The sequence below is a fragment of the Lepisosteus platostomus genome, chromosome 17, assembly GCF_059453375.1.
Source record: "Lepisosteus platostomus isolate fLepPlt1 chromosome 17, fLepPlt1.hap1, whole genome shotgun sequence".
NCBI classification, from domain to species: Eukaryota; Metazoa; Chordata; class Actinopteri; order Semionotiformes; family Lepisosteidae; genus Lepisosteus; species Lepisosteus platostomus.
The window spans coordinates 13,588,144-13,615,650 of NC_142627.1; the positions used below are offsets into that span (position 1 = coordinate 13,588,144).

The 27,507-nt window shown below is 41.8% G+C and overlaps 1 protein-coding gene across 3 annotated transcripts; it reads right to left on the minus strand.

Moving 5' to 3' along the window:
• Positions 1–27,122, minus strand: ugp2b (UDP-glucose pyrophosphorylase 2b). Of its 3 annotated transcripts, none has more exons than XM_088609903.1 (10): positions 26,836–27,122; positions 22,848–22,975; positions 20,603–20,710; positions 10,282–10,467; positions 9,341–9,474; positions 6,888–7,185; positions 5,393–5,590; positions 3,740–3,982; positions 1,750–1,854; positions 1–456 (listed from the first exon to the last, which is right to left on the minus strand). In XM_088609903.1, the coding sequence occupies exons 2-10, from the start codon at positions 22,944–22,946 to the stop codon at positions 349–351; spliced, it is 1,479 nt and encodes a 492-aa protein (XP_088466029.1). In that variant the 5' UTR covers positions 22,947–22,975; positions 26,836–27,122; the 3' UTR covers positions 1–348. The 3 variants fall into 3 exon arrangements, with proteins under 3 accessions (XP_088466029.1, XP_088466028.1, XP_088466030.1); XM_088609902.1 differs by lacking the exon at positions 26,836–27,122 and adding an exon at positions 25,782–26,454; XM_088609904.1 differs by lacking the exons at positions 20,603–20,710; positions 22,848–22,975; positions 26,836–27,122 and adding an exon at positions 10,743–10,763.
• Positions 27,123–27,507: the final 385 nt, after the last annotated feature.

A 27,507-nucleotide genomic window follows, 5' to 3' on the forward strand; every position in this document is an offset into this window, starting at 1 on the left:
TTTTGTTTTCATATTGCACTTTAATTACTGTCTGGGACTGAGCTAGAATTCAGACAAGGCTCAGGCGTTTCAGCTGGAACCTTTTCAGGAACAGCTACTGCTTTCTGACCTCTAGTTACAGACTACGTGCTTTAAGTTATGATAAAATCCAAGGGATGCACCACTCAAAAACACTGGGAAGATTCTTAAAAAGAACAGTGAATGACATACTGTAATGGAATAGTAAGTGAAATTTCATTACAAGTAACAAGGGGGAAGAAAGAACATACTCTCTGGTTCTGTAACAGTCCAGAATTAATCATTCAGTCTTCATTACCATTACCTAAATTATAGATGAGCAACTGGCCCTCAGTGATCAAGAATACGGAGGTTTCCTGACACAATCTTGTTCTCCAGTAAAGCTCCAGCAGGTATGTCAATCCTATCTCCATGATTAGCAATAATAATCACTGTTCCCTGCAAAAGAAAAAAAAAGTCCCATCAAAACTGAGGAATTTCTCAAACATCAAACTGGCAATAAACAAGGAATTAATTTTCACATTTATTTTCCCTCCTTGTTTCTCCAAGAACACCTGGTGACAGTAACATTTATATTTTCACATTTTTATCATTCAGAGCCTTTAAAAAAATGTAACTTTATTTTATTATACTAGACTGAATCCAGTTAGCTGATGCTGTTATTTACTAACCTTATAGTATGAAAATGCACAGAGCTGATGAAATCTAGAAATTTTTTATGTTTAACACCCACAATCTGTGTTAAGTGGCTCTCAGGATTTTGGTAAACAGGCGTCCGTTTTTTTCTCTAGACTGTGAAGAGGATCTATGCTGAATCCAGTTACTGATTAGGCAGTACCACCCATGCAGCAAATTTAATTTACACAATTCCTGTACCAACTTCAACATTTAACTAAGCTCTGGAGGCACAGCAGTTATTTAACAGAAAAGGTTCCTGATGTATCTTTCCATATAAAAAAAGGTTTTACTGTGAGCAAGACTAAATACCTATAGGTCCTGGAGAGCACATTTAATCGTTTTTAATCACATTGACAAATATGACAGAAGACATCTGTAGAAATTTGAATTCTAAGAATTTTATGTCCATCAGAATTCTTAAGCTATGCATTTGTAGTAACTTTTCAGAATGGGCATTTCTTTTTCACTTGTAGGTTGAGTTACAATGTGAAAATAACTAAAATAAATTCTGATTTAATGCATCTTGATTTCAGGCTGCTGGGCTACAAAATGCTATTTTTGAAAGGTTGTGTAGACTTTGTATAGGTAGGAAGAGATTACAAAGTGTAGATATGCAATCATGATTTATCAATTTTATCTTTCTTCTGCAGAAATCAATGTCAAGGAGAAGACGTTTTTAAATTTCAATGAAATGATCTCAGATATGGACATGGGACAGTGGGTTTGGATGCGGTCAAGTAGTAAAGACTTGTCCAATTCACATGAGTTACGAAGTAAAGAGCACTGCAATTATTTTAAGGGTTTGACCTATCTGAAAAGTAATAAGATTAACAAGCTTGATTGTGACCTTGTCTAGTACCTCTGCATCTTTTCCTTTAAACTTCAACCACACAAACACCAGAGGGAGCTCAGCATAACTTTAACTGTATCATCTGTGACTATACCAGCCCACATAAAAAACTGCAGGGCCACTCTCGCTCTCACTTAAAAGCCACTACTAGGCTTGTTTGATCTGATCCTGCACACCCGATTACCAGGGTCGCTGTCACTTACCTTAAGACAAACGTTCTTTCCAAAGGTAACATCTCCAGACACTGTCAGATGATCCAGTTCTAGCATGTCTGGGATACTCTCAAACCTCATCAAGTACTCCTGGACCTAAAAAAAAGCAGCAGTTACAGAAATGTCAGAACGCAAGTAAGTCTGCACTGTAGCCTGGCAACTCAAACTTTTTCACGATTTTTGAATGTGGTGCAGAGAAAAATGAGCAATGCGTTCCAAACGATCCATTCCAAGGGAAAATGGATTGCCCACTTGCAGAGGAGATGTCATGGTAGCACAATCAATGAACCTCCATTCCGACTCCTGTAATCGGCAACCACTAAATTTCACACAGGAATAGGGCTCTGTCACTATACCTATTGCACTGTGTCAAAACCTGCCATTGACCCTTCTTTCACAGCCACTGAGGTCTTCTCTTACAGCCATGCCAGACATAATTCCAATGGCCAGCATTTTATTACACGCCTGACAGTGATGGGATGAGATTAACCTAAGGCCTGGGCCACACCTGTGTGGAAGCGATCTCTTTCAAGAGAGTTGGAAATGCCCTTCATTTATGCAGGCGTTTCCATTACTGTGGCCACTACCTGCATGACAAATAATATCCTCAAAATAAAACGTCAGCTGAGTTAACGACGTAAAAAGAATGTAAGCGTGATTCATGCTTATTCTTTAATGCTCATCAAAATGGCTCAGGGGTGGATGTTGATTCACAGTAAGAAAAACAGGTTGAAGAAGTAGTCATTAAAGAATGCTAATGTGCACGTCAGACCTGTTATAGAACTACTGTGCATTCTTTCAAAGCTCGTCAACCTCAACCCCGTCAATCTAGTATCGCAGGCTATCTCAAAACAGAAAGGAAAGGTGGTAAATAAAGGTAATAAGAACAATACATAAAACCACATTACCTATTTCAGTCCCATCTTGGTTCAGTGTAAAAAGGGTTGCTATTCATTTAAAGTCTCATTAGCTTTCCCAGGTTTATTCTACACTTATCAGGGCCCCTCAGAGCATGCTCTGCAGAGTCCAGTTTGGTGTAATCTGACAGGGGTTATCTCATATCTCATCTTAAATCCTCAGTGTCTTTCTTTACTAACATGGGCACAGCCACTCTTCTGAACACATTAGAGATAAGGCTGTCTGAAAAGCCATTCATACTTAGGGCAGGGTAGCAATGAGAAACGTCAAAGCCAGTCAGAGATAATGAACAACCACTGAAAGCCATGTTTCCTATTTCAATGAAAATGGGTGTGAAAGAAAGAAATTATGTCATCAGTGTTTCCAGTTGCCTGCTCTCCCTCCCTTGTAAGCTGTGACACAAGATCAGTATGACCTCGTTATTGTTTTCGGTCCAGATTAGTTGCTGCGTTGAGTCACCATTCTAGCAAAAAAGGCGTCTGCCAGGGTCTTTAGAGATGGCAGGATAATCTTGTCTGAGGGTTAATTTAGTATTACCTGCTGTCAGACTCACTGGAGCCCTTTCTTTCTTTGTGTTAAAAAGCAAAATGGAATCACCCATCATTACACGCCCACACTGAAACACCTATTGATTCAAGGCTGAGCACACAGCTGTGACTCCAGCAGTGTGTGGGAGAATGATATCCTGGAGATGCACTCCTCCTGACAGGCTGCTTCACCAGCGACTGGCATCGCCTGTAGGAGCACTGGAAACTAAGACAGCCCTGACTGGCAAACTCAAATTCGACCCTGCGCTCTCTGCCACTTGGGGAATCTTACTTGCAGCCGGCACATGGCATATCCCAGCGCCATCCCTTGCAGAGCAAGTTTCTCTACTCTGGATGAGCCCGTCACAAGCCCCCTCTTCCGTCTTTAAGAGCACAGACAACCCTCACATAACAAGGAAGCGCACCCTGTAGAAAGCACAAGCTAACGCACTCATTCCTCTCGCACGCTCAGTGTGAGGGTGAGCGCGTTCGTGGCGCAAGCACTGCAGAGTGGCAGCTGTGCCCTGGACACGCACCTTGGTGAAGGAGCTGCCCAGCTTGACCAGGGGCACGGTGGGGAACTCTCTCTTCTCGCTCATGGTGAGGGAGCCGGCGTTGAGGCTGTACAGATTGGACATCACCAGGAGGAGGTCCGAGGTGGTCTTCACGGGCAGGAAGCGGCTCCGGGGCACGTTGATGCCGAGGGCGTTGTCAAAGCTTTTAATGGCGGCGCCCACCGCCGTCTCCAGCTGGATCACGTTCAGGCCCCCATCCAGAGTCTGGGAGGGGAGAAATAACAGCAGTGAAGGAGCAGCTCTCTCATCAGCTATACGGTCAACTGGAAATAAACAGTGATCTGTCTTCCAGGCTCTGCATAGCGATTTTCCCCAAGAACCATCTAGAACACTGTGTCGCTATATTACCAGCAGGACTGTTCTTACAACAGTAGCTCCCCATTAGAGAAATTAGGGGAGCTTCCTCAATAAACGTATACTACTTTACACATACAAATAAATAACTGAAGGAACAGCAGTCGGATGTAGCAGTTTGCAAGCAGCAGTCATCTTTTATTAATGGTGATGTACTTTGGATGGTGCTGTGCAAGAGTTATGCCTAATGTGCTGTAACTAGTAAAGGTATGTTCACTTCCTCTCCCCTAAGAGACGCAGAAACAAAGAGACGGAGTGTCCCGTGGGCTTTGCCAATAAGTCGCATCAATGATACCGTCTGCTGTTTTCACATTTCCCACACCCAGAGAAAGGGAATACAGGGGAAGCACACAATACTAAACACTGGATGAGTTCGAATACGTTTACTTTCCTCATTCATTATAGTAATGAAATGTTAGCTACTTTATGCTAGTATGCTTTTTATTCTTTCCATTTTAAGGAAAATGTTAGGTCTTGATCTGAACACAGTAAACCCTTATATCTCCTAGACATCTGTTTACAGACAGAAATGGCTGTAGAGGTTTAACTGCAGACTCACATTTTTTTAAATCCTATACTTTTCAGACTTCTAACACAATGCCCTTTTAAAATTATTTTAAGAGTATGTTCTGAACTTGAATGAGTGCTTGGATTTTTTGATCAGGGAGAGATTGTAGAATCTGTATAGAACTCTAGAAAAGGGTGCAAATGTAATCAGTTAAAACAAATACATTTATATTTTAAAAAAAGGGACTCTCTCAATTAACGTTGTGATAAACTCAATACACCAACTTGACTATTCAGCTTGTCAGCCCCCACATCTTGGAGTGTTCAATAACTGCTGTGCAGCCCCGTGAGAGAAAACACCCTATGGGGACAAAGAAAGACACTCTGCTGAGATACCAGAGGGACTCTCTGCAGGACCTTTGCTTCATGAACAAATTCTACTGCATTACTGAGAAACTGAGGCAATATCCTGAAAATCTACTTGACATCTTTTGTGTGATATTGTTTTACGAGGGTTGGGATTAGACAGGAATGTCAGAACAGTCTGAGTCATACAATATGGCTTTTCCCTCCATACAGTTCACGTAGTTTTGCAAGAGCAGAACATGGAAGACAAATCTTTTTACTGTGGATGGATACAGTCAGTTCTTTCACAAGCAAATAGAGTTAGAAACCATTTACCTATTCAATGTTTAGAAAAAAGCTCAGGTGGTCACTTCTAATGTGAGCGTTCAGTATAATTTCCCCACTTACCTTTGGGTTCACAATGATCTCCATATCCAGGGCGTTCTGCTCCTGCAGCCTCTTGATGGCCGGCAGCGAGATCCACAGGTTGTTGGTATTGAAGATCTTGAACTTGGAGACCGACTTGAACTCATCCACATGGGCCTTGGGCACCTGAGCGATCTCTAGAAGCCTCAGCTTGCCTCCGTATTGTGTCAGAGTGCCACCCTGCAGACCAAGTTACACCACTGTAGCTTACCAGTCCAACACAAGAGCAAGAGCTGCTATCACTGCAGCTGTTGCACCTAGCGACTGTATACGATCAGGAAGACCAATTACAATGCCTACAAGGGTCTGCACGACAGAGCTTTCACTGACACTCAGAAAGAGAAATTACTATTCTCTGTATCTCAACAGGGATGGACCCCCAGACACATTGATGAATAGGCCAATTATGTGTTACAGTTTTAAATTCATAACTAACTGAATGGATCACAAATATTGGCTGCTTAGTTTATAATGTTTTAATGGGCTGAAAGAATACATTCTGTCACACTCAAGCTAGTTCAAAAACTTTTTTATATTGTCATTACAAAACAAACAAAACCTATTTAGCTCTTATTGTTCCACTTAAAATCATACATTTCCAAATGATATCCTTGAACCTTAAAGTCCATACTAAATTTCACAACGAGTCAAAAGGAACACCAGGGATTCCAACTTCCATCAAACATTTGATCTCAGCAACACTGAGGTTAGAAATTGTGTCTGTGAGCATAACATCAGTCCTGACTAACTCACAGGTGCACACATATCTTAAAATCCAAAAGACACTTGTGACGTGTCAGACCTAAAGCAGTAGGGTGCCATTTGGTCTGTGAGTGAAACTGCGTGTCATCATCACAGAAGGGAATCCCAGATCCATCATGTAAAACAATCTGGTCGCGAGGCAACAGGTAAATGCTACAAAGTAAAGGTCCTAACATAGACCCCTGCACAACTCCTGGAGTAGTTGGAACATCCAAGATTTACAGATTGGCTCCTGGCAGTCAAACAGGGGCCAAACCAAGAAAGATATGTCCCAGAGATCTCTACTTTTCCATGCAATAACATCATAAACTTTATTTTAATACAGAACCTTTAAAAGTGGCTTCTCAATTGGCTTTATAGAAAAAAAGATACACAGTGGGAGATCCGACAGTGAGGGTTAGGAACACAGAAGGAAAGCAAAGGGACAGACTCAAAACCAGTTAAATAAAGGCCCTTCTAAAGAGGAATGTTTTGAGTCCAGTTGTGTAAGAGCTCAGGGAAGGTGATTCTCTGATATCATTAGGGATATAATTCCAGAGCTTTGAGGCACAGAGTGTAGACAGGCTTGCTATCTATAGGAAAAGAGGTAAGAATCATATCAATCACAAACAAAGACAAGACATGCTAGCAAAAACTGACCTGCTGATCAGATGTGCAGCTCAGCAGACTTTTGAAATTGCAGTGCTCACTTGAATACCAACTTCAGGTGGCTTACCTTCACATCTGCTCTTGTCTTATCAGTGACTTCCATGACAAACTCGCAGCGTTTTCCATTAGGTTGGCTCATCAGGTGATTGAGAATATAAAGATCAACTGTTGCTCCCAGATTATCAATATTGGACACAAATATATACTCCTTTCCCTCATTTATCAACTGATCCAGCAGCCCGGAGTTATAGAAGCTAGCATATATATCACCATGCCCAGGGGGGTACCAGGCATCGGCATTCTCTCCAGTCTTGGACACATCCTTCGCTACCGGAAGGAGAGATTCCTTGTTAATCCTTGGATATCTAGGAGTAAAAAAAGAAACTTCATTTTTAATTTTCTATGGTTCTGTCAATCTTCCAGTTCCTTTACCTCCCACTTGTGAACTAATATCTGGACTATTAGACATTGTAGTGAATGATCCTCCACTACTGTGAGGAAGTGGAGAAGATAAATGCTTTATGAAAGGTCTTGGCATTATTTGTGAAAAACAAAGTCCACTGTTCCACTAGTAAATATTGAGAAATTGCTAAAAAACTAAATCTGGTGTACGAAGTGTATTAGACAACTGAGCATGATCCGTAAAGTTTGAGCACTAAACAGCAAAAGGTAAATGAGATTAATAAAGTAAACGAGGAGATTTTCAGTTTATCTCAGGATTAATGTTTTCTGGCTCATGTACAAACCAAGGAATTAATGCCCGGCATAAATCTGCACTGGGTGAGCTAGCAGAGGTCTTAAGATGATTACCCAATCCAATTACTGAGCTCTGAGATCAAAGCTAGTGTTTGGCAAGTTAACCCATTCAAGATGGCAGCAGAACACATGACCAGAGCGGAGATCCAGCCAATATGATGATTTTGAATTCATGGTGAATGCAAGAAGGGTTACTTAAAACTGTAACTGTACTTGCACTATACACACCCTTAAAAAGGGGAGGCAATCAAACCGAGAATCTGACAATTACACTTGCTTCTCCCCCCACCCCACCCACAATTACTGATTGACATTACATCCATTATATGAGCTATCTGTTCATGAACAAGTATGTGGAGTATGTGAAGAATTACAAAGCTTACCCATCTCCTATTCAGGAGAAATGATTACAAACTGACTGGAAAAACCAGACCATTAGATTTCTTGGATTTTAATGGATTAAGGGAACTTCAAGGGATTTCTCAGTAAGCACAAGAGAAATAACAGCTATTTAAGGCCCAAACTGCCTGCTCCAACAGGATCTGGTACTGCAAGGTGTCTGCAACACCTTTTCAAATTAATCTTTAAATGAGGCTGACTGAGCTAATAATATATTTTCCTGGTTTTATTTGCAGCCTGAGCAAGTTCAATTTTATAATGTCTACTTTGCCCTTCTTGAAATAATTTGCATTGTTTTTGTTTGGAATTATGAAGTGCACAGTGTGTCATCTATTGCTATAGCTAGACGACTACCTCAGAATGGTCAACCAATGCCTAAACCTCTGTGATTCTACCCAAATATTAGTGAAATACTGTGGTATATTTTGAATCTTGTGCAAAAAAGTGGGAAACACTCTTTTTGTCCTAAGGTAATCTTTGACAGTAAGTGCTCTTAAAAGCCATCCCACTGGACTATTACACCACTCCCTTGCCTCATATCATACACATGTACAGGTTGACATTAAATTCATAAAAGCCACAACTTCAAACTTTGTGGGACATTTTGACTGATATTGTAACAATATATATTAAAACATTTTAATTAAGTAACACAAAGGCTAATTAACTCTTACAGATAGATTTTTCTGCTTTAAAACGTCCAAAGTTTTAAACATCACATTATCACAAGACACTCATTAATATTTAACACTCAGTTAAGAGTCAAGGTTTCTACTTAAGGGCAGTCCTGAATATTACAAGGGAATGCATGCAACCTTCAAACAGCAGAGCATTGATTCATGAAGGTTAAACACATTAAAACTCTACTAATGCTTTTCAGCTCCCAATATACTGACACACAAGGTCCGTATTTGTCCGATGATGAAATGTTCTAAACGCTTCACAATGCAGAGTCAGCACACTGAGTAATGCAAACACTGGCAAACTGTAAACTACAAGTGCAAGTTCTGTGGTTTCCTAATACATTATAAAATGTCACAAAAAACCTGCTATCTTCATCTTACATTTAATGTTCATTCTTGCAGCCAGCATCAGTTGAAGAGTATGCCATCTTGATGCATTTTATGGTTAATTCATATAATCAGGGCTGTCTCATAAGCAAACATACTGTATAGTAACGTGGTGTTCCCACAAGGAGCAGCCATGAGTGCACAAAGGAAAGAAATTGACAACATTCTGTGTAACGAAGAGCATGACAACCAACGCGTCTTCGATTCAGCGGGTATTTCATTGTCTTGGCATTAAGGTAAATCAATACCATGTCATATCGTTCAGCTAGTGTGCCGAGTTGTGCAGTTTTTTTACCTGCTTTGGTTAAAGGTGTGGATTTTCAGCCGGCAGTGTGTGTATTTCTGTAAAATCTTCTTTGTGTCTTCGTCTGTGTTGAAAGAGTTCATTAAAACCAAGGGCACGTCTGCGTTGTAGGTTTTATTTAAGTGCTGAAGAAAGGAAAAAAAGGATATTTATAACAGACTATACTGTATACTTAATACCTAAGAAACACAGTTGAACATGTAGCGGGCAACGCTGACGTACAAAACACATACAGAAATGAAGCAATTGTAAACGGAATAAGAGTCTGAATTGGAATTCACTCCAGGTTTAAATACTGCTGCACTAGGTGAAAGCATTTCACTCCATTTCTCTTAGAAAAGATCTTGTTCTTTATGTTACAGGATCATTTTAGTGCTTCTGTTCGCATCAGAGTCCATCAGTTCAATGGGAGCTATTTCTACTGTGGGGTGGGGGAACTAATTACGAAGGTACTGTACGTTGGCTGCAACATCATGATTCTTGATCTGAACATAGCCTGAATCAGCGTGTTCAGTATCTTAAAATTTGCATTTCTAGCTGGCAAACAAAGTGCCTTCCAAACAGACTGAGCAGTGTTTCTCCAGGGCCTAAATTCAGCCCTGCAGCCCCTCCAGCGAGTGAAAAACAATTTCTCTTTCACGAGTGAAATCATGAGCAGATGTCATTTACTGGAAACACAGGAGTCTGTGTACTTCCCACTGGCGGGAACAGTGCCTGTGTTGTACCTTGAGAACACAAGGAAAGGACTGCATGTGGTTGTAATTTTAGACTCCAGTCCAGAAACCAGGAGACATGGCTTCCCTGACTGAAGCAGTGAGGGCTGTTGGAGGCCTCTTCTCTGTTACTCACTGTTACCCGTGGTGTGACAGGGCTGAGGCACACGAATAAAGTACAAACTTCCTGAATGTACAGAAGCGAGATATTGCGCGTACCTCAATCTGCTGCACTGTGAGGTCCAGGAACGTGTTCTCGTTCCGCACACTGATGAGGCTCTTGGGCCCCTTGCAGCCCATGCTGGTTCCCAGGCCGCCATTGAGCTTCACCACCACCAGTTTGTTCAGCACGGAGGCGATGTTGTCCGGCAGGCCCTTGGACTTGATCTTGTCGTAGGGCTGGATCTGAAGGAGGGAGGGTTCAGGGAAATGGGAGAATGAGAGAGTTGCCAATCCAGAGGAGGCAATTCAGATGATCTAACCCTTTTTTGGTTGTATTGCTACAGCCATACCAAAACCCATATCTGTTTTCAAACTGTTTCCATGTCTGTTTTTTTGCCGTTTTTGCAGATTTAAAAAAAAAACAATTACAGCTTTTTTAAAAATAAGTAAATGCACATTTCACGTTCACACAAAGAATTTCAAATGATTACAAATCTGTCAATAGAATAAATACTTACCATTGAGGCTCTGAAATGACCGATAACCCTAATCTTAATTATATTTGACTTAGGGAAGACTGTCAGCAACAATGATCGCTGCACTTGTTTAATCCGAAACTACAAACAGGGAAATTGTTCCAAGCCTGTGGTTTGGACTGTGGTTGTTTCATCTCTCTTTGACAAAGATGCCAAGCTGCACATTAAAACGTGAACCACCTCAGATTGAGTTACATTTTGGCCCATGTCCAACATTTAAAATGTTTTGCAGTAGTATCACTCAAAGCAGAAAGACAGGATTCTTCTCAGAAGGTGGAGCACAGATTGAACTGGTCTCCGATATTTAAATGTCTGATACACGCGAGAACACATGAGAACATGAAAAGCAAGGAGGCATTAGAAACAAACCAGAACCACTGAATGTAGCCATTTAGCAAAAAAAAAGAATGTCTGAACAGACAAAAGGAGGTTAGGTAAAAGAAAAGACAATGCATTACACATGTTTTTTGTACTCTTATTTTAGATTTGTATCTGCAACTACAATAACCAAGACTGGTACTCCCATAAACTGCTGTAATGCAACCTTAATACACTGGGTTGATAGTCTACAATTTACATGTCATCTCACAGAAACATTTTTCAGAGTGGTAAAATAAGCACTGACATAAAAGGCCCAGTACACGTTAAGAGACTCAGGTGTGCCTATTAACTCTGTTCCAGACGAGAACAGAATCAATGACTTGTGGAACAACTCATGAATCACCAGTGTGTCTAATCTTTAAACATTGTTATACAAAAACAATTGCACAGTTATGCAATGACATATAGGGTATGCAATGACAATAGGAAAAACAGAGAAAAGGATGAAACCAATTATATCCGTTTCAGATCAAGCCAGATTGGCTTCTAAAGATATGACACGGCATATATACTACATCATGTCTTTTGAATGAAGATTAATTGAATGTATACAGAAAACAGCTGATAGATTTTCAAGCATCTGGTTTGGAACATACTGTACTGCGGCTATTCCAAAGCCTCTTCCTGCCTGCCCAACTCACAAGACATACAAACTCACAGAAAAGGCCAGTATCAGCATTGTGTTCCGAAAATCTTCAAACACTATGTTCAAGGCAAGAAATACAGACCTTCAAGCAATTCCCCAAAGTTTTAAAACTTTGGGAATCAAACCTACAGAAGACAAACCTTTTGCTCAACAGCCACAGTTCTCTTTGTGCCAATAATCTCCCTGTAGCTCACTGGCCCAGCCAGATCTAAAGCACTTGAATACGCACAAGATGAAAGAAAGTCAAATTCATACACCTGGGTAAACACGAAATATTTAATATCTTTTCTTTATCCCAGTACGTTATATAAAGAGATCATAATGAAGATCTTCTCCTTGTCTGTTCATCCAAGTTAGGCTCATGTAGACAAGGTAAGTTGCATGATAAAATAAAGCTCTAAGCACTAACAATTACTTATTCTTTGCTGCCTCAGAAAGCAAGTTTCTTTTAAAAGTAGCCTCAGTTTTAAGCCTTTGGTCAAACTTGATTTCCTTCTCCTATTCGTTGAGCAAATACATAATCGCAGTCCGTGCTGTGCAGCCATCTCAGAACAGAATGCCAGCTGAGCTTGCCCTGCCTCTGCATTTAGTTTCCAAGCCTGGAGTTCTATACAAGCAAAAACATCAGCTTTTTTCCACAGCGTAAAATGGTCTTTTTATTTCTGAATCTCTAATGCAAGAAACATTTTCAATAATCCTCACTTATTGTGCTACATTCTGCTTCTGTGATAGTTTGCATTTGCACCTCACTGCAGTTCAAAGCACGCAGTCAGGCCGCAAGGCTGTGAAAAAGACTTGTCTGCATTTCACAATGTCAAGCATTCATACAGCCTAATACATTGCAATAAAACTGTCAATATGTTTTAACCAGAAAAAATGACCAACTTTATATTTGTGCCATCAACTAGATTGATGGCCTGATTTCAGCTTTTGAAATTGTACTAAAACGTTTTGTGTAACATTTAGCAGAGCAATCTTGAAAACTGCAAAAACAAAGCTCTCATGATCAAGGATTTACTGGTGAAAGTATTTTAAGAAAAGGCAGTTGACTTCACACCAAAGCCACAAGCAAACCTTTCTAGAATGTGAACGTATCATTACTAAACCCCAAGAGGGGTGGGTTTATTACAGTCCACTCATTGTTCATTTTGTATCTTTTATGTTTTCACTCATACTCTATGTACACTTTAAAGGGGTCTGTCCCTTCTGTCATTACTGTGAGCCATTTCATAGAACACCAAGTTAAGAAAAAACACTTCATTTTATACGAAAGTTCAATAAAAACATTCTCTATTTATCCTTTTTTACTCTTTCAAAGATAAAGAAAGCATACTAGATTAACGGTCACTAGATTACTTGTGAATGTATTAACATCTACTCACATGGCCTTTTTATGGGATATATAAAACTGTATAGTGTATTTATTGCGTTTTTACAACATCAAGCGGTTCTAAAAGGACAAAATCGTTTCACTATGGCTAAGCTTTTAGAACAGCTCCCAGCTCAAAAGAAAACAATAGGGAAAGCCTAGCGCTTGCATTTTATGATGGCCAATTATTGCTCCAAAAGAGAACAGCAGAGTGACAGTCAATTTAGGGATCTGAAAGTGGTTTCTAAACATGATCATGCTCATGCTAAAAAAGTTTGCAATTCTTATTAAATCCTTGTCCCATTGAAAGGAAAATGTTAATAGGAACTTTGTTGTTCTGGCAAAATGCTGATGTAAGGCTTCCCTTCTTTAACACAAAGTCTGAAATCAAAGGATATATTCCATAGTCCATTTCATTTATCCAGAATTTACTTTCACAAAACACAGCACTACTACACCACTATAGATCATGTAGTAGTGCTGTGTTACATAGCTTTTAAAGGTAACAGTACACAGCAGCATTTGAAAAATTAAGTTTAATCAGCTTCAAGGGCGAAAGAGAAAGAGAACGAGGGCTATCCAGAAAGTGAAAATGAAAATCAAAAACAATGGTTACAATAACCTGTCAAAGACCCGGCAGCTCATTACAAAAACATGAAAGTGCTTTGAGTGATACTAAGAAAACCAAGTTTCCATCTGGTCACAGCCCTCAGGAAAGGAAAGGAATGTCAGATGCTGAGGACCAAAAGGGCCATGCATTGGTCACCACTTCTCCCTGCAATCGCACTGTTCCGACTGCGAGAAGAAAGCCCCCCTTCGGCAGACAGCAGCATGCCTTTCTCCTCCTGCACAGCCCCTGGGATTTACTGTACGGCTGCCTTTAACACCTGGCCTGTGTGTGCTGCCCCTTCCTGCTTCACCGCCCAGGGGCCTGCGAGACCGGGGTCCAAGCCTCGCTCGGGAACACTGCGTTATGGCACCCTGATCCGTTCCACGGGACCCCCAACCACCCCGCTACAGCGCACCTCCCCCAGTGTCACTCCGCAAACGCCCCACATTAACTTTAACCTTCCGCTAGGACTTTATTCCTGAGCCGTTTAACATCAAATCAATCTCTGTCGCCCCTTTCAACCCCTGCAACAGAAAGGCTATTTTAAGTTCAGCCCTCTTGTATTTTACCAGCTTAAAAAGTGAAGCACTGAATATTCCTTTTTCTTGCAGAGGAAAGGAAAATGCCTGCTCTGTACAGCAGACTTTTAACACCAGCTAGGCTTTGTGGTGTTAAAGGCACGCCTCCAGATCTATTTCTATTGAGTGAACCAGTGAACCAGATCATCCTATAAAACATCTGAGCTCCGACATGTTAGGACGTATTTCGAAAAGGAGTCAACTGCTTCCATTATCAGATGAATGCCACTTCTCCTGGTGAAAGCCACAGCAAAGGGGAAAAGGCACTTGACTGCTTCACATGACTCTGAATGGGACACCAGTCCATTACAGTCCCCTCTATCCACAGAGGAAGTGAGAGTTTCCACCAGCATCAAATGTGGCTAGTACGTCTTTAAGAGGAGGGGAAAACAGGAGCACCCAGATAAACCCCATATGAAAATAGTGGTGTTGACTCATTCTCCCACAGAAACCCCTTAGTCTGTAAGAGAACTGTGTGGTGAGGCAACAGTGTTAACTGCCATGCCACTGTGTCCTAGGTCCAGGTCACCTACTGAAAAATAAGTGATCCCCAGTCCCCTAGGGGATGCCGGATTACCCCGATATGAAATACTTGAGGGAGCCAGCGTAGGGTCACCTGATGGGCCCCACTACTAAGCTGGCTTTAAACAACTGTTCGGCAGCCGCAGGCCTCAACTCCAACACATCATCGCTGGGACAACAGCATCACGACCAGGCGGCGTCACCTGCGTCCTTCCACAATGTCCCATTCCCAAGGCAAGCCTCTGTCTCCGAGGGACACGAGCTACCGACTGGGAGGTTTTCCACTGCCGGTTTCGGAATTAGCTCGGTTCGGTTTCACGGGGCAAACGAAGACAAATTTTGACAAATATTTTCAAATATAAACAGATATCTCGGAGGCCCAAGTATTTTTTTTTTATAGCATGACCTACTTCAGGGACACAATGAAATCTGCCTAAAAAAAGCTTCATTTCCTCCATGTCTTTACTGAGGAATGTAGTCATAGATCACTCGAGAAAAAAAAAATCAAATTAAATTAAACCTGTGCTTCGTAAAGAAAAAAGCTGTTACAGTATATAACCTAATATCCATTCGTTTTTGCAGAGCAAAGGTTTTCAATCTGCTTTACAACTTAACCCTCTGATTTAGCCTTAGGGTGCTGACAAGCTGGCACTTTGTAAACCTGGTGATGGCGGTTAATGCAATTTGTAAGTAAAGGTAGAGTACACGCATGTACGCCAATGCACTAAAAAAACAAATCCTCTACAGAAATTCTATTTTGCCTCCTTAATTTACTTTGAAAAATGTTTTCAGTTTTTCTTCCTCCTGTTGTTAGTAGCTGATGTGGTACTCTGGAACACTGGTTCAACTTTTGTAAAACACAGCATTTAATACTCTGCTCTCATTGGCAGCCTGCCTTTTATGACTTGCAGAGCAGTTAAGCAATTCACATTTTCTTGCGGTTTTCCAGCTCACCTTATGACAAAAGGAGAAGTGGTCAGGCGCAAGATGCTGAATATTAATACAGTGACAATATATCGTGGTAAGTAACAGTATCCATTTCTAATTCACACTAGTTTTCTGTGGCCTGCCATCCATTCTTTGCACTGCCAAAGGACCCCGGTGAACATGGAGAACCGGAAGAGACAAAGCAGGAGTGAACCCTGTTAAAATGGGAACCCGAGACCGCAGGCCTGAAAAAACAAGCTGGGTCCAGAGGGGGCGACTGTGTCGGTCTCCGCAGTAAGGTCCCAGACAGGACAGAACTCAACCCTCCTCTGTGCCTGGAGGTTTAACACAGTTCCAGGTCATTTTGCCACTGTACTTCCTCCTCGGTATGGTTATATTTCCCAGGCAATACAAATAATATAATAGAAAAATAATTAATTTCTTCTTATTCCAAAGAGGTCATTTATTACTGTACAACATATAATATACTTGAATTTGTGTACACTCTATGGGTTTCTTTTTAAATGCTGTGCATCTCAATGCCCATCCTTCATCTAACTGCTTTATCCAATACAGGGTCATGGGGGGGTCAGAGCCTACCCCAGCACACAACAGGCACAAGACAGGATACACCCTGGACCTGACGCCAGTCCATCACTGGACACACACTGACACAGACACACATGCACACACACTCACGCCAGGGTCCGTATTCCCAGAAGCCAGTTAAGTTAATTCTCTAAGGCTATATACTGTTACAGCTTTTTTCTTTTTGAAGCACAGGCTTAATTTAATTTGATTTTTTTTCCTCGAGTGATCCACGACTACGTTCTCACACTGCTAATTGTTCATCTCGTTGCCTAAAACAGAGAGATTCTGGTTTCATGTCAGCCTGCAGAGAGTTTCCAGACACACGAAAAGACCAGCCTCTGGATAACCTGACCGAGATGCGTGGTAAAGGCTAGGGTATAACTTATTACTTGAGCCTACCTTTTCATTTATTTCCCTGACGTCCTAGCCTGAAGTTCTTTTTTTTCCTATTTTCTTTTAAATTAATTTTTAAAAGAACAAAGTTGCTCAGAAGACAGTGCCGAATTTCCTTTACCAACTTGCTATGCAGCGATGTTCCAGAACCCAGGACTGAAAGCACTCCGAGCCCGTGACCCCAGCCCGCTCCATGAGCAGACAGGGGTGATCTACTGAACATGTCTGAGCTCTGCAGCAGTGCCCGGCCCTGCCAGGCATTACCACTGCTCTCTAGAGGCAGGAGTTCTAGGTATATATAAGCTGGTATTTGGATCCCGCGACCAGCAGCCTCTGGTGGTCATTCCGAAGCCAAGTACCCCTGGTCCTCCCGGATAGACAGATGGGAAATCTCTACTGAGACCTGCAGCTGGAGTGTTTGCTCTCCATCAGGTAACCAGGCCCAGACGATGGTCTCTGCAGGGCCCGCAACACCTCTCACTTTCCCCTGGTTAAGGTCAAGGCACATGACCAGCTGTGCAAAGGCAGACAGGAGAAATCCACAGAGGGACCGGGGACTGCAGCCGGAGTCAGGCTGCCAGAGCCTGGGACACACGGGCATGCCCAGCCAAGCCTTGGGGTTCGGGCTGCAGGCTGGCACCTGCTGGGGGGGGCACAGACACCCGCGCATCAGCCAAACCTGCTCCAGTGAGCGCTAGCAGCCAGTGCCCCAGCCCCTACTTTAGCACAGATCCCTGGCAGAAGCCCACGCTTCCTAGGACGAGGAAGCTGGTCCACTGGCCCCTCCCCTTGCTCAGGACCCACGTGCACACACGCATGTCCAGGCCCCGGCTGGAGAGTCACTCTGGCTGCGTACGTGCATGTACCAGCCCTGGCTTCAGCACACCCGGAGAGTCACTCCAGCCGCTCGGCTCCGACACACCCGGAGAGTCACTCTGGGAGCACATGTGTATGTCCCAGTGCTGGCTTCGACACACCCAGAGAGTCACTCAGCTCCCTCCAACACACCCAGAGAGTCACTCCAGCTGCACATGTACATGTTCGGCCCTGACCTCTGCACACCCAGAGAGTCACTCCAGCCTAAAGTTCTTTGGAACGCAGCATGGAACAAAGTCCTTAACACTCGGATGTGAGGTAATAAATGCAACAAATGCTTGTGAACTGGGAAGTTTTTATAGTTGCTGATAAAATTATCCAAGGTATTGAACTGTGGAGCAAAGGTAAATCAGAGAAATAGGTGTAAGCATGTACAGTATAAGCCAGTGATTCTTTTATTGCATCTAATTCTGCCTTTGCTGAGAAGACACACCTCAATCAAGTAAGACTAGAAAAGCATGACAATGCTTTTACTCATCAGACACTTCACATGAAGTCATAGTTGTAATTTTTTCCTTTCACGCATTTCCTGGATCCACAAACACATACACCCAGTCACACATCAAGAAACAGTTCCATTGCAATGGGGTTGTTTTGTTATAATAAAAGAACAGTCATTCAAGGGTGTTTCTGTGAAGCAATGCAGAACCTCAGTTTTCAGCATTTTAAGAAAAGCCTAAAACATGAAATGAGGTGGACAGAAATCAGGCCTGATGTTGCAAGTGGAACATAAGAAATAAATCTAAGAGCTGGTAAAAGGGTATTGATTCTGAGCATGAACAGCATTTAGCACTAGATGCAGCTTGTCATTAAACATGCAGTCCTTCCCCAGAGCAAACCTCACTTGATCTTATATTTTGAAAATATCCAAGGAAGTTCTGAAAATACTACTCCTGTTATATCATCTTAATACACAGGGTTAATCAAAGTTGACCATTTACACACCATCACGAAGAAGATATTTTTCCAGCCTCATTGTGGTAATGAGCATTAACAAAAAAGATCCAGGCCACCTCTAATTGCACTCAGCGATGGGTACACCTTGACCCTGAGCCACGCGATATCGGAGGGCCTCCTGGATCATCAGCTTGTCGTATCCCACAAAACCTTAACAGTGTTCAGGTCCAGTGGCGCAACTCTTGTTCCCAAGAGGAGAACCGCTGAGAGAAATGACCTGTGACAGCTTCATTAGCTGGCTGGGAAAACGCAAATGTCAGCCAAGTACTGCTCAAAAGGAGAGGGGACTTGTGGGTACTGCAGAGGTCACACTATTTATAGAGTGACCTTCCGCAAGTAGAAACATTACAGGGAGAGCAGGAGATTCAGCTGTGGAAATGTCACAGGACACCACCTCTGCTGCAAACCCTTGACCCCTGCGTACCTGGAACGCAGCAGCAGAAGTCACCAGCCAGCACAGTGTTAAGTTTCTACCTCACAAATCTCCTGCGTTCTCACCGCACACATGCAAGCTCGTCACCTGACGCGTTTCAAACCAGCTCTGAATACTGAAGCACTAGCAGGCTTGGCCAGAGCAGGAAAGCAGTTGGCTAAGGGCCCAAAACCTCAAAACACAAGCCTCTCTGTTTGGATCTCAACTCATGCAGATAACGGAGCAGTGAAGAGCAGGATGTGGTCATCATATGCAAACCATGTAGAAAACAAAACTACCGTCACAACTTGCATGGTGTCAAGGAAAACAAAACTGTCCCTTTTATAAATGGATCATTCAAGTGTTTAACTGTGCTATTTGCTATAGCTATGAATAGTTCAGGATTCAATACGAAATTCTAGGAAAATAAACCCAAAGTCAAAGCCTTCACTACAGAGAGTCTAATTTTGTGCAGCTGGAACCATTAAATGCCAAACACTGCAAGGTACAGAGCTGACTGACCTTCAGCGGAGAACAGCTCTTGAATGTTTTAAGCAGGAAATGAGCACAAGGAAAATTTCTGAGCGCATGTGAGAGAATAGGTCAGCGGTGGGTGATGAAACAAGAAATAAGACAACTGGGAGGGGGGTGAGCTGGTACAGTATACGAACATCCCCAGCTGCAACGGAGAAATGGAGTCACATTCCATCAGACAAGCTGGATGTCAATATCTGGCTAGTTTGTTTTAACAAGATCCAGGCCCCAAGGGGGGGGGTGTGTGCACCCTTTTAGACACTGGACACGCAGGGGAAGTATCAAGCACCGATACCTTAGAGGTTCGTTTCATCACTTTATTATAAAGGTAGTCTCATTCCAATTGTCACTCTCAAAGTCACATCTAAGTCTGAGGACATTTACACAAGACGTTCGGAGGACTCCTCCAGTCTGCCTGCTCGGTGAGCTTGGAGGAGATCTAAATCTGCTGCTGACATTTCAATACTGGGCCAACTTTAAAGATGCAAGATGCCATACCAATATTTTAGAAGAACACAGTGGATGTGTTATTTTAGTACTTCATTTCAATGGATTTGAAATGTCATCACCTTGAGTATTGAAGTCAAAGTTATCTACTAAGAAATATGACAGTTGCTCAAGACCGCATATGCAAAACATACATGATAATACATTAAATGCCAGATCTATGTTCCACATTTTTTCCTTCTCTATACTTCTATCCACTATCTACACTACTGTCTGAAAACCCACTCTCTCCTGGAAAATCTTAAAGAAAAGAGAGGCAGAATATTTCAATGCTGCTAGTGAGAGGCTGGCTGAGCCCAGCAGTAGATGGACAATTAAAGCTTTAAGTAAATTCTAGAATTAAGTTGAAACTATTAAAATCAAAATTGTTCATATTTTCCAAAATAAATTTAAACCACTGGTGAAGATAAAAGGACCAAGGCTGCAATTTTATATTGTTTTAGGCATATAAAAGTTCAGTTTTTAAATTACAGGCTGGTTCTCTGAAGGAGCAGTAGATTCGCTGAAGTATAACAACTTATTAAAACATTAAAACTCACCGAATCCTCTGGAGGTCTCTGAATCTTCCCCCAGTCCACAGAAGGCCCCTTCTCTTGCAAAAATCTGTGGAAGAGCTTCTTAAATCCTTCAAAGTCCTTCCTTGAAATCTACAAACAGTATGTAGAGAACTGTTACTGACCATTTTTATTCCTTCTTTATAGCCACCATGAGTTCACATAATTAAGACACAGATATTCCCCTTTTCAACTATTAAAGAAATAACTTTGCCATTACAACCAGATTCAAGGCTTAATCACCCCTGGAGGGATTAAAATTCAGGTTTAAATATGCTCAATATCACCGTCTATTAGCAGTGCAGGAATTCTGTAGCCTCCCGAACAACCTCCTTCTGACACTTCTGTGTAATTGAATCCCTTGTGTTTATAAGGCCCTCCATGGGGCAAAGGTGAGGAGACCTAGAACCAGATAGCATCTGCAGCACCCTGACATATGCAAAAAAATGAACAGAAAAATAAATCTTCAACATATGACATCATTGCTGTGCATAATGACATCGTGCTGTAATTATAAAAAGGGTTACAATTCCAACACGTGCTTGCAGACAGGGCTGCTTTTGTTAAAGGTCAGGACGTGCTGCATTTAACAGCAGCTGCTAGCCTGAAATGATTGGTGTTCTAGAGGGTGTCGGACCAGATGGTTAGTCTGAGTGCAAAGTATGTCTCATTTCCTTGAGTGACGTATAGCCAGTAAGCACAATTATAAGCATATGGGTCCTTCACAAAACCTTTCTGAAGAAAGTGGATTTGATGTGTCCTTTATATGTTAGGCAGGGGCTTAAGTGCAACCTAGCAAGAGACAGACGATTTTCAAGGGAAAATCGTGGCAGGAAAGCCTCATCCAAGAATTAATAGGATATCTGTCTGCTTCATGAAACCTCTACCACACCTGACACCTCATGCAGCAGGATCAACTCCGAGCAGCCAATAGGATAAAGATCTTTACGGAACAGAAAATGATCTCAATTTAGACCCATGAAGGGATAACGACCATTCTAACAGGAGCTAGGGGCAACTATTATTCATTCCCTTATGATGCTCAGAGTAGCAACAATGTAGCTACACTTAGCATTATAAGTCACTTATGATTTATAACTTTTGCAATATTTTGCCGTTTTAAGAAAACTATTTTTGTAGCAGGTGCACTGACATTTCCCTGAACTGATATAACACAAAAATACAAAATGCTGATTTGCCATCAACAGGCTGATCAACAGGGGGTGTACTGTGAGAGTCAAAGGCTTGAAGCATGTGTAATCACCACTGGAAGACTCATGCTTGACACCAGGTTGCAGATGCTATCATTCATACACGAATGCGAGATTCCATCCCCCTGTCCCTCGTACAGCCTGACCAAGCATGTGCCTGGTCACTGGTCTCTGAGCCCTGATGTCCCACGTCAACGGGGCTTGTGTTTGGTGGCCACGGTCCATGGCACTATTGTCGCATTCCCATGTCGTAAGAAAGCCGTTCTTACACAAGCAGCAGGAGAAAACGAGCCGTCCTGCTGGAACATTATCACATCAGGATGATGCAGGAAGGGCGGTCCCAGAAGCTGATAAAAGTAGCTGTGCAGTCAAGCTGCCAACAATCATTACTAGCGGAGTTCTGCAGAAACTAAATACCCCTGCCAAAACCATCATGCTTGGATTTGGTAAATCTGGCAAAATGTCACAACTTGTAGTTTCCAGAATGCAATGTCTTGCCAGGCAAAAAAACTAACTGCTAGTTGTGAACACCCCAGACAGAAAGCAGGTTTTCTGACTTCATACAGCCACTGTCTTTACAATAAAGGTGGTGCTCTCTTGACAAGTGGTGCATATTGGTTCATTTGTATGTCTTTCTTGATTTTCATTTAGCTTGGCAATCAATAGGTTCCATCACCCCATCACCTGTATCCAATCAGCTCACTCACTAACAAGAAAATATGGTGCTTATGCACTTGACTAGCACAGTCACAATGGTCAATCATAATAATGCAAAACATTTAAAATCCATTTTTTTATTCTTCTTAAAAAAAAAACATGCATAAATATAGTAATCGACTTTTTATTCTCCATATACATGGGAAAGACCCTTGGTGTCTTCACAGCATCGATAGGGATTCAAGATCTGGAAAGGCTAGAGAGCAAAAACAAATGAAAACTCAGAGGCTTCATACTTCATATGTTGTCCTGGCTCATCAGCTCCACACGCTTAGGAAGAGAAACCTCTGCACTACACCCACCTCTGCATCGGCCCCACTCGCTGTTGCCAGCAGATTCTCCAACTCCTTCTTCATGGAATTTTCCAGCTCCTGCCGGATTACTTCTTCAAACTGCGCCATTCCACCGTTGGAAATCCTCTTGCTAAAATCTGGGATGGTGGGGGGGAGGAGGGAAGAGATGTCATTATCTGGTCACTTTCCATCCTAAGCCATATCTTCCTAGAGGAAGCACTAATTCAGAAACAAAGTGAAAACACAAGAAACATAAACATCAGTAAGACTTGGAAGGCTACAAGAAAACACCCTGAAGCTGATGACACAGTGCTTCATTATTTTCCTGAAATCTGAGCGCATTAAGCTGAAGAATTATTTCTGGTCAGAAGCCAATCTAAAAGTTTTTCTGGAGCAACAGATTTTGATATACTTGAGTTTTTTTTATTTCCAATGTGCAGTAACTACAGGCCGTGCTCCTTTTACCAATCTTGTTTGTCCTAGTTGATTTGCTGGTCAAGAATCCTAATTAGTAATGATTAGCTGGCTTCATTTAAGCTGAGGATACATTCCTTAAACTCACATGTGTGGAAAGAACTCAGAACCAAAAAACACAACCCATGTGAAAAAAAGCCAGTGAAGAACATATCTGGAAGAAGATGTTAATTTAATGGATCAGCAAGATATTTCAGGACAATCAGCCCACTGGCACAGATTTAATGCGACTATCAGCGATTCTGGCTGATAATAACCACAGTTTCTAAAGTGAGCTGATGTGTAGGGTGGCTATATTCCATGATTGCACAGAATCTTTTCATTTCCAAATCATTACATTTTAAACAGCATTAAATAGTAACAATCCACCCATGAAGAATTTTAGATCTGCCCAGGAGCACAGAAGTCTATAGCACATTCTAAACTGTCTTGATCCCCTCTGAACTCCTAAAAGAGGATTTGTACCTTCTGAATTTACGTACCGTCTGTGCATCACATTCTCAAATTGGCAGAAACATTTTTTAAATACAGGTTTGGGATTTAAAAATCAAGCACGAGAATCCACACCAGCTTTAAATTTACAGAATGTGACATCTAGACCTTTGACTTTTACACTGAGTATTTCAAGGGATGAAGGACAAGAGAAAAGTAAAAATAAAACAGCAATCATGATCTGATGCCCGCTTTGGCAAGCTATGTGACCTTTGTTCATCCAACCTCTGACTCAGAAGGAAGCCGTCAACACTGCTGTTGCGGGAAATTCCTTCCAGGGCAGATCTGAAGAGTGTCCATGCCAACAGGGAACAGACTCCCAGATGTTGACCGGATGGCAGGAAGGGACAGGATTTGCTGACAATCCTAGCACTGCTCCAATATGGATGAGAAATTGTAAAGGCGTGACAGACAGAGTTAGGTGGTGTCAGACACAAAGGTTCTGTCATCCAGGCAAAGGTTACCTAGCTTCAGTGTATTATTCTCTTGTCCATAAAGCATAATGACAGAAACAGTCACTACACTGCTCCTTACACAGCCAGAACCTTACATTGGGAGCGACTTCTGAAAAGGGACCAGTTACCAACTCCCTATGCATAGAGTCACAATCAAAGCCGTTTTTATTAATCTTTCCAAACACAAAGGATTAACGAGTACAAATATTAAAAATGAAGCTGACACAGACAGTGTCAAACAGGTTTGCACCTGGCGATCTCAGTTAACCTTTTCAGCCATAGTTTTTTTTTTTTAAAGGGAACTACACAAACTGTACAGTGAAGAATGGGCAAAAACAGCACTACAAATGAGACTGAAATTTAGCTTTGACAGCTCATAATGAGATGCAACTGAGTCAACGTTTACCAAAAGTACTTGAAAATACTAGGTCTTTTGTGTTGTCTTCAAGCTAGTGAAACTGTTCCAGCTTTTTACAGCACTTGAAAACAGCTCGCTTTTTAAACAAAACTAAACCTTCAATGCCGTCAAACAACTTCAGCATTTTATCTGCAGTTATTTGAGAGGGATGAGATAATTAGATTAGGTTTAAACTTTAACATTAAATAAGCCATCATAAGTCATAAATCTAAAAAAGTAAATAGTATTTGACACTTTCGGTTTTGAAAAAACACATTGGAAGGGAGCGAGAAAACAAACATCGGAAAAGCTCAACTAAACACGCAGTTCAGACTAAATGTTTTAACTTGTGACATCTTCACTTCAGACACGGCGTACAAACACAGCTGTAGAATATGTATCGATCTGAACACTTCACAATTCTGTCAATTCAAAAAATATATATACAGTAGGAAATGAAGTTGCTCGATTCCACTTCGGCTTATGGTTCTGTACAATAGTTCAATCACTGTAGGCAAGATTATAAAAGTAAAAGACACGGGAAAGGGGGTACAACAATATTTAAAAGACGTGCACGAGTAAAACTCTCCGTAATATAAAAGCACAATCGCTGTACTAGACTCGTGTTCCATGTGGACTCAATACTGTAGTTCAGCATTGAACTGAACAGGCAGAGAGCCGAAGACACTTTTCAAATGAAATACTATGATCCCTGTGGCCCCTGACTTCTACTTATTCTCTGCCTGTGACCTTGCCTTTTTAAAATGTTCTCTTTTCTTTCCCCCACAAACATCACACAAGCCTTTCAATGTAAAGGCAAAAGCCTTCGCAACAGGCCAGGTAAATGAAGGATTGGCTCAGTGTCAGAAAATCATAATTTCACCAATCAAACGAGATAAAAATCCACACAGACACTGACACTCAAAGTCAATTGCCAGACCGTTGCAAAACGGCTTATTCCGGTATCAAACTTACAAGGAACTTATTAGACAAATCCTAGCCAGCTTCTCTTGAAATATGAATACAGTACAGAATTTTATCAAATTTAACAGGAGATAATTAATACCTTTCTCCTAACTGTATTAATGCCCTTATTCAAATAGTAGTGAAGATAATGTAACTTACCTTCCATGTAAATCGACATCTTCACAGATCCGTACGTTTTATAATACACTTTAATATATTACGATTTATAATAGTTGAACTATAAAAACTCGAGATTGTTTAATCCAGCAGTATAGCTCTTCCTTTTAGTAGAGTTAAAAAGTCTATTAACAAAAATAATTTATATAGTACAATTCACAGATAAGCACAACCTTTTGTTTACTCCCGACCAATAGTAAATCCTAAATGCTTAAATATGCCATTACGTGTCAGAAATCTTGAAAAATTAGATACTATGTAGCCGTTTCATTAAAGACCAAAGCGCGGTCTCTCTCATTTTCCTAAAAAAAACACAAAACAGAAACCCTTTTAAATCAGACACCTCTTCTCCTCCCACTTTCATTCGCTAGCAACCAATTAGGTAAATTTTTGCTCAACCCCGGGGCCCTCGTATAAATCTCTTGAGTTAACAATCCAATCCCTCTTGGGCTATTTCGTATGAATATTTTAACAGTGCGAAAAATGCCGTACAATTTTTTTATGACATCCTAGTTCGGCCCCTTTTGCAGATAAATAATCCACGTCACGATTTCTTGGTTGGCTCGGCCGGCGAAACCCCCTCGAGTAACTAAGGGAAACCTGCCGCGCCCCCTTTTTTTAATCGTAAATCCCGTTTTTTAACTTCCTTGCACTATGCTGCCCAACCCACCCGGCTCCCCAGCTAGTCTGCTGCACACACCGGACGAGAGAAGCGCTATATGGGGCGAGTGCGAAACGGGAAATAAGCCCCCAATGTCGTTAGGCATTGTGAAGGCATGTGGAGAATGAACAATACGTGACATGCAGAAGTTACACATAAAAAGGGCCAGCACTAAGCACATCAAAGGCGGAGCCCTGTCATTCTTTAACTACTAGAAAAGCCTATTTTTGTTCCTGACGTTATCGCAAGCCGCAGCGCACACAGGGCAAGGGAAAGCGACGCAAAGCAAATAAAAAAAAAACTGCCACTCATCTGCCTCCTAGACAGAGTAAGTATTCGCGCAGAAGTTTTATGCTCTCAGACAGCCATACCCACCTTCTTTATAATAAATATATGTAAATATTCATCAACTGGGGAGTCCAGTGGCAAGGTTTTTTTTTTTAAGCTCAACACGAGCACGTTCAGCCTATGAGTTAAGTTCAGTCTCAAGAGATCACAGCCCCCCAAACCGGTTCTGGTTTAATAATAAATACACGACATAAAACACGATTCACAGACGCGGCTACAGCCGGATTACAAACACCTAGCAGGAACGGAAGTATGGCGCAGACTTGACTGACAGGGGAGCCGCCATCGCCGCCGACAGAAATCCCGGACTGAACGGCCGCTCTCACCAATCGGGACGAAAGCGACTCTGTCTGGGCCAATGAGGGCGCCTTTCTGTGCCTGTCAAGGAAGGCCGGGGTTGTACGATGAAACCAATGAGGCCACTCGCACGTTTTGAGCCGTTTTCGCAACACAGTGTCATGTGAGTGAAGGTTAAATGTAACGTCCAGGCAGCTCCTTAATAATGCAATGCTGGGTTATAGTTGAGAAGACGGGGGGGGACGGCAGTCGCCTTTTAAAATGAACGATTAACATTATAGCCGGTCTGTGGGAATCCGTAAGCTTCAATCCAAGACGAGAAGCAGAAGAGAATACTATTAATAACATTATTAATAATAGGTTTGTTTATTAATGGACCAGGCAGCTATCGAGGTGATACGT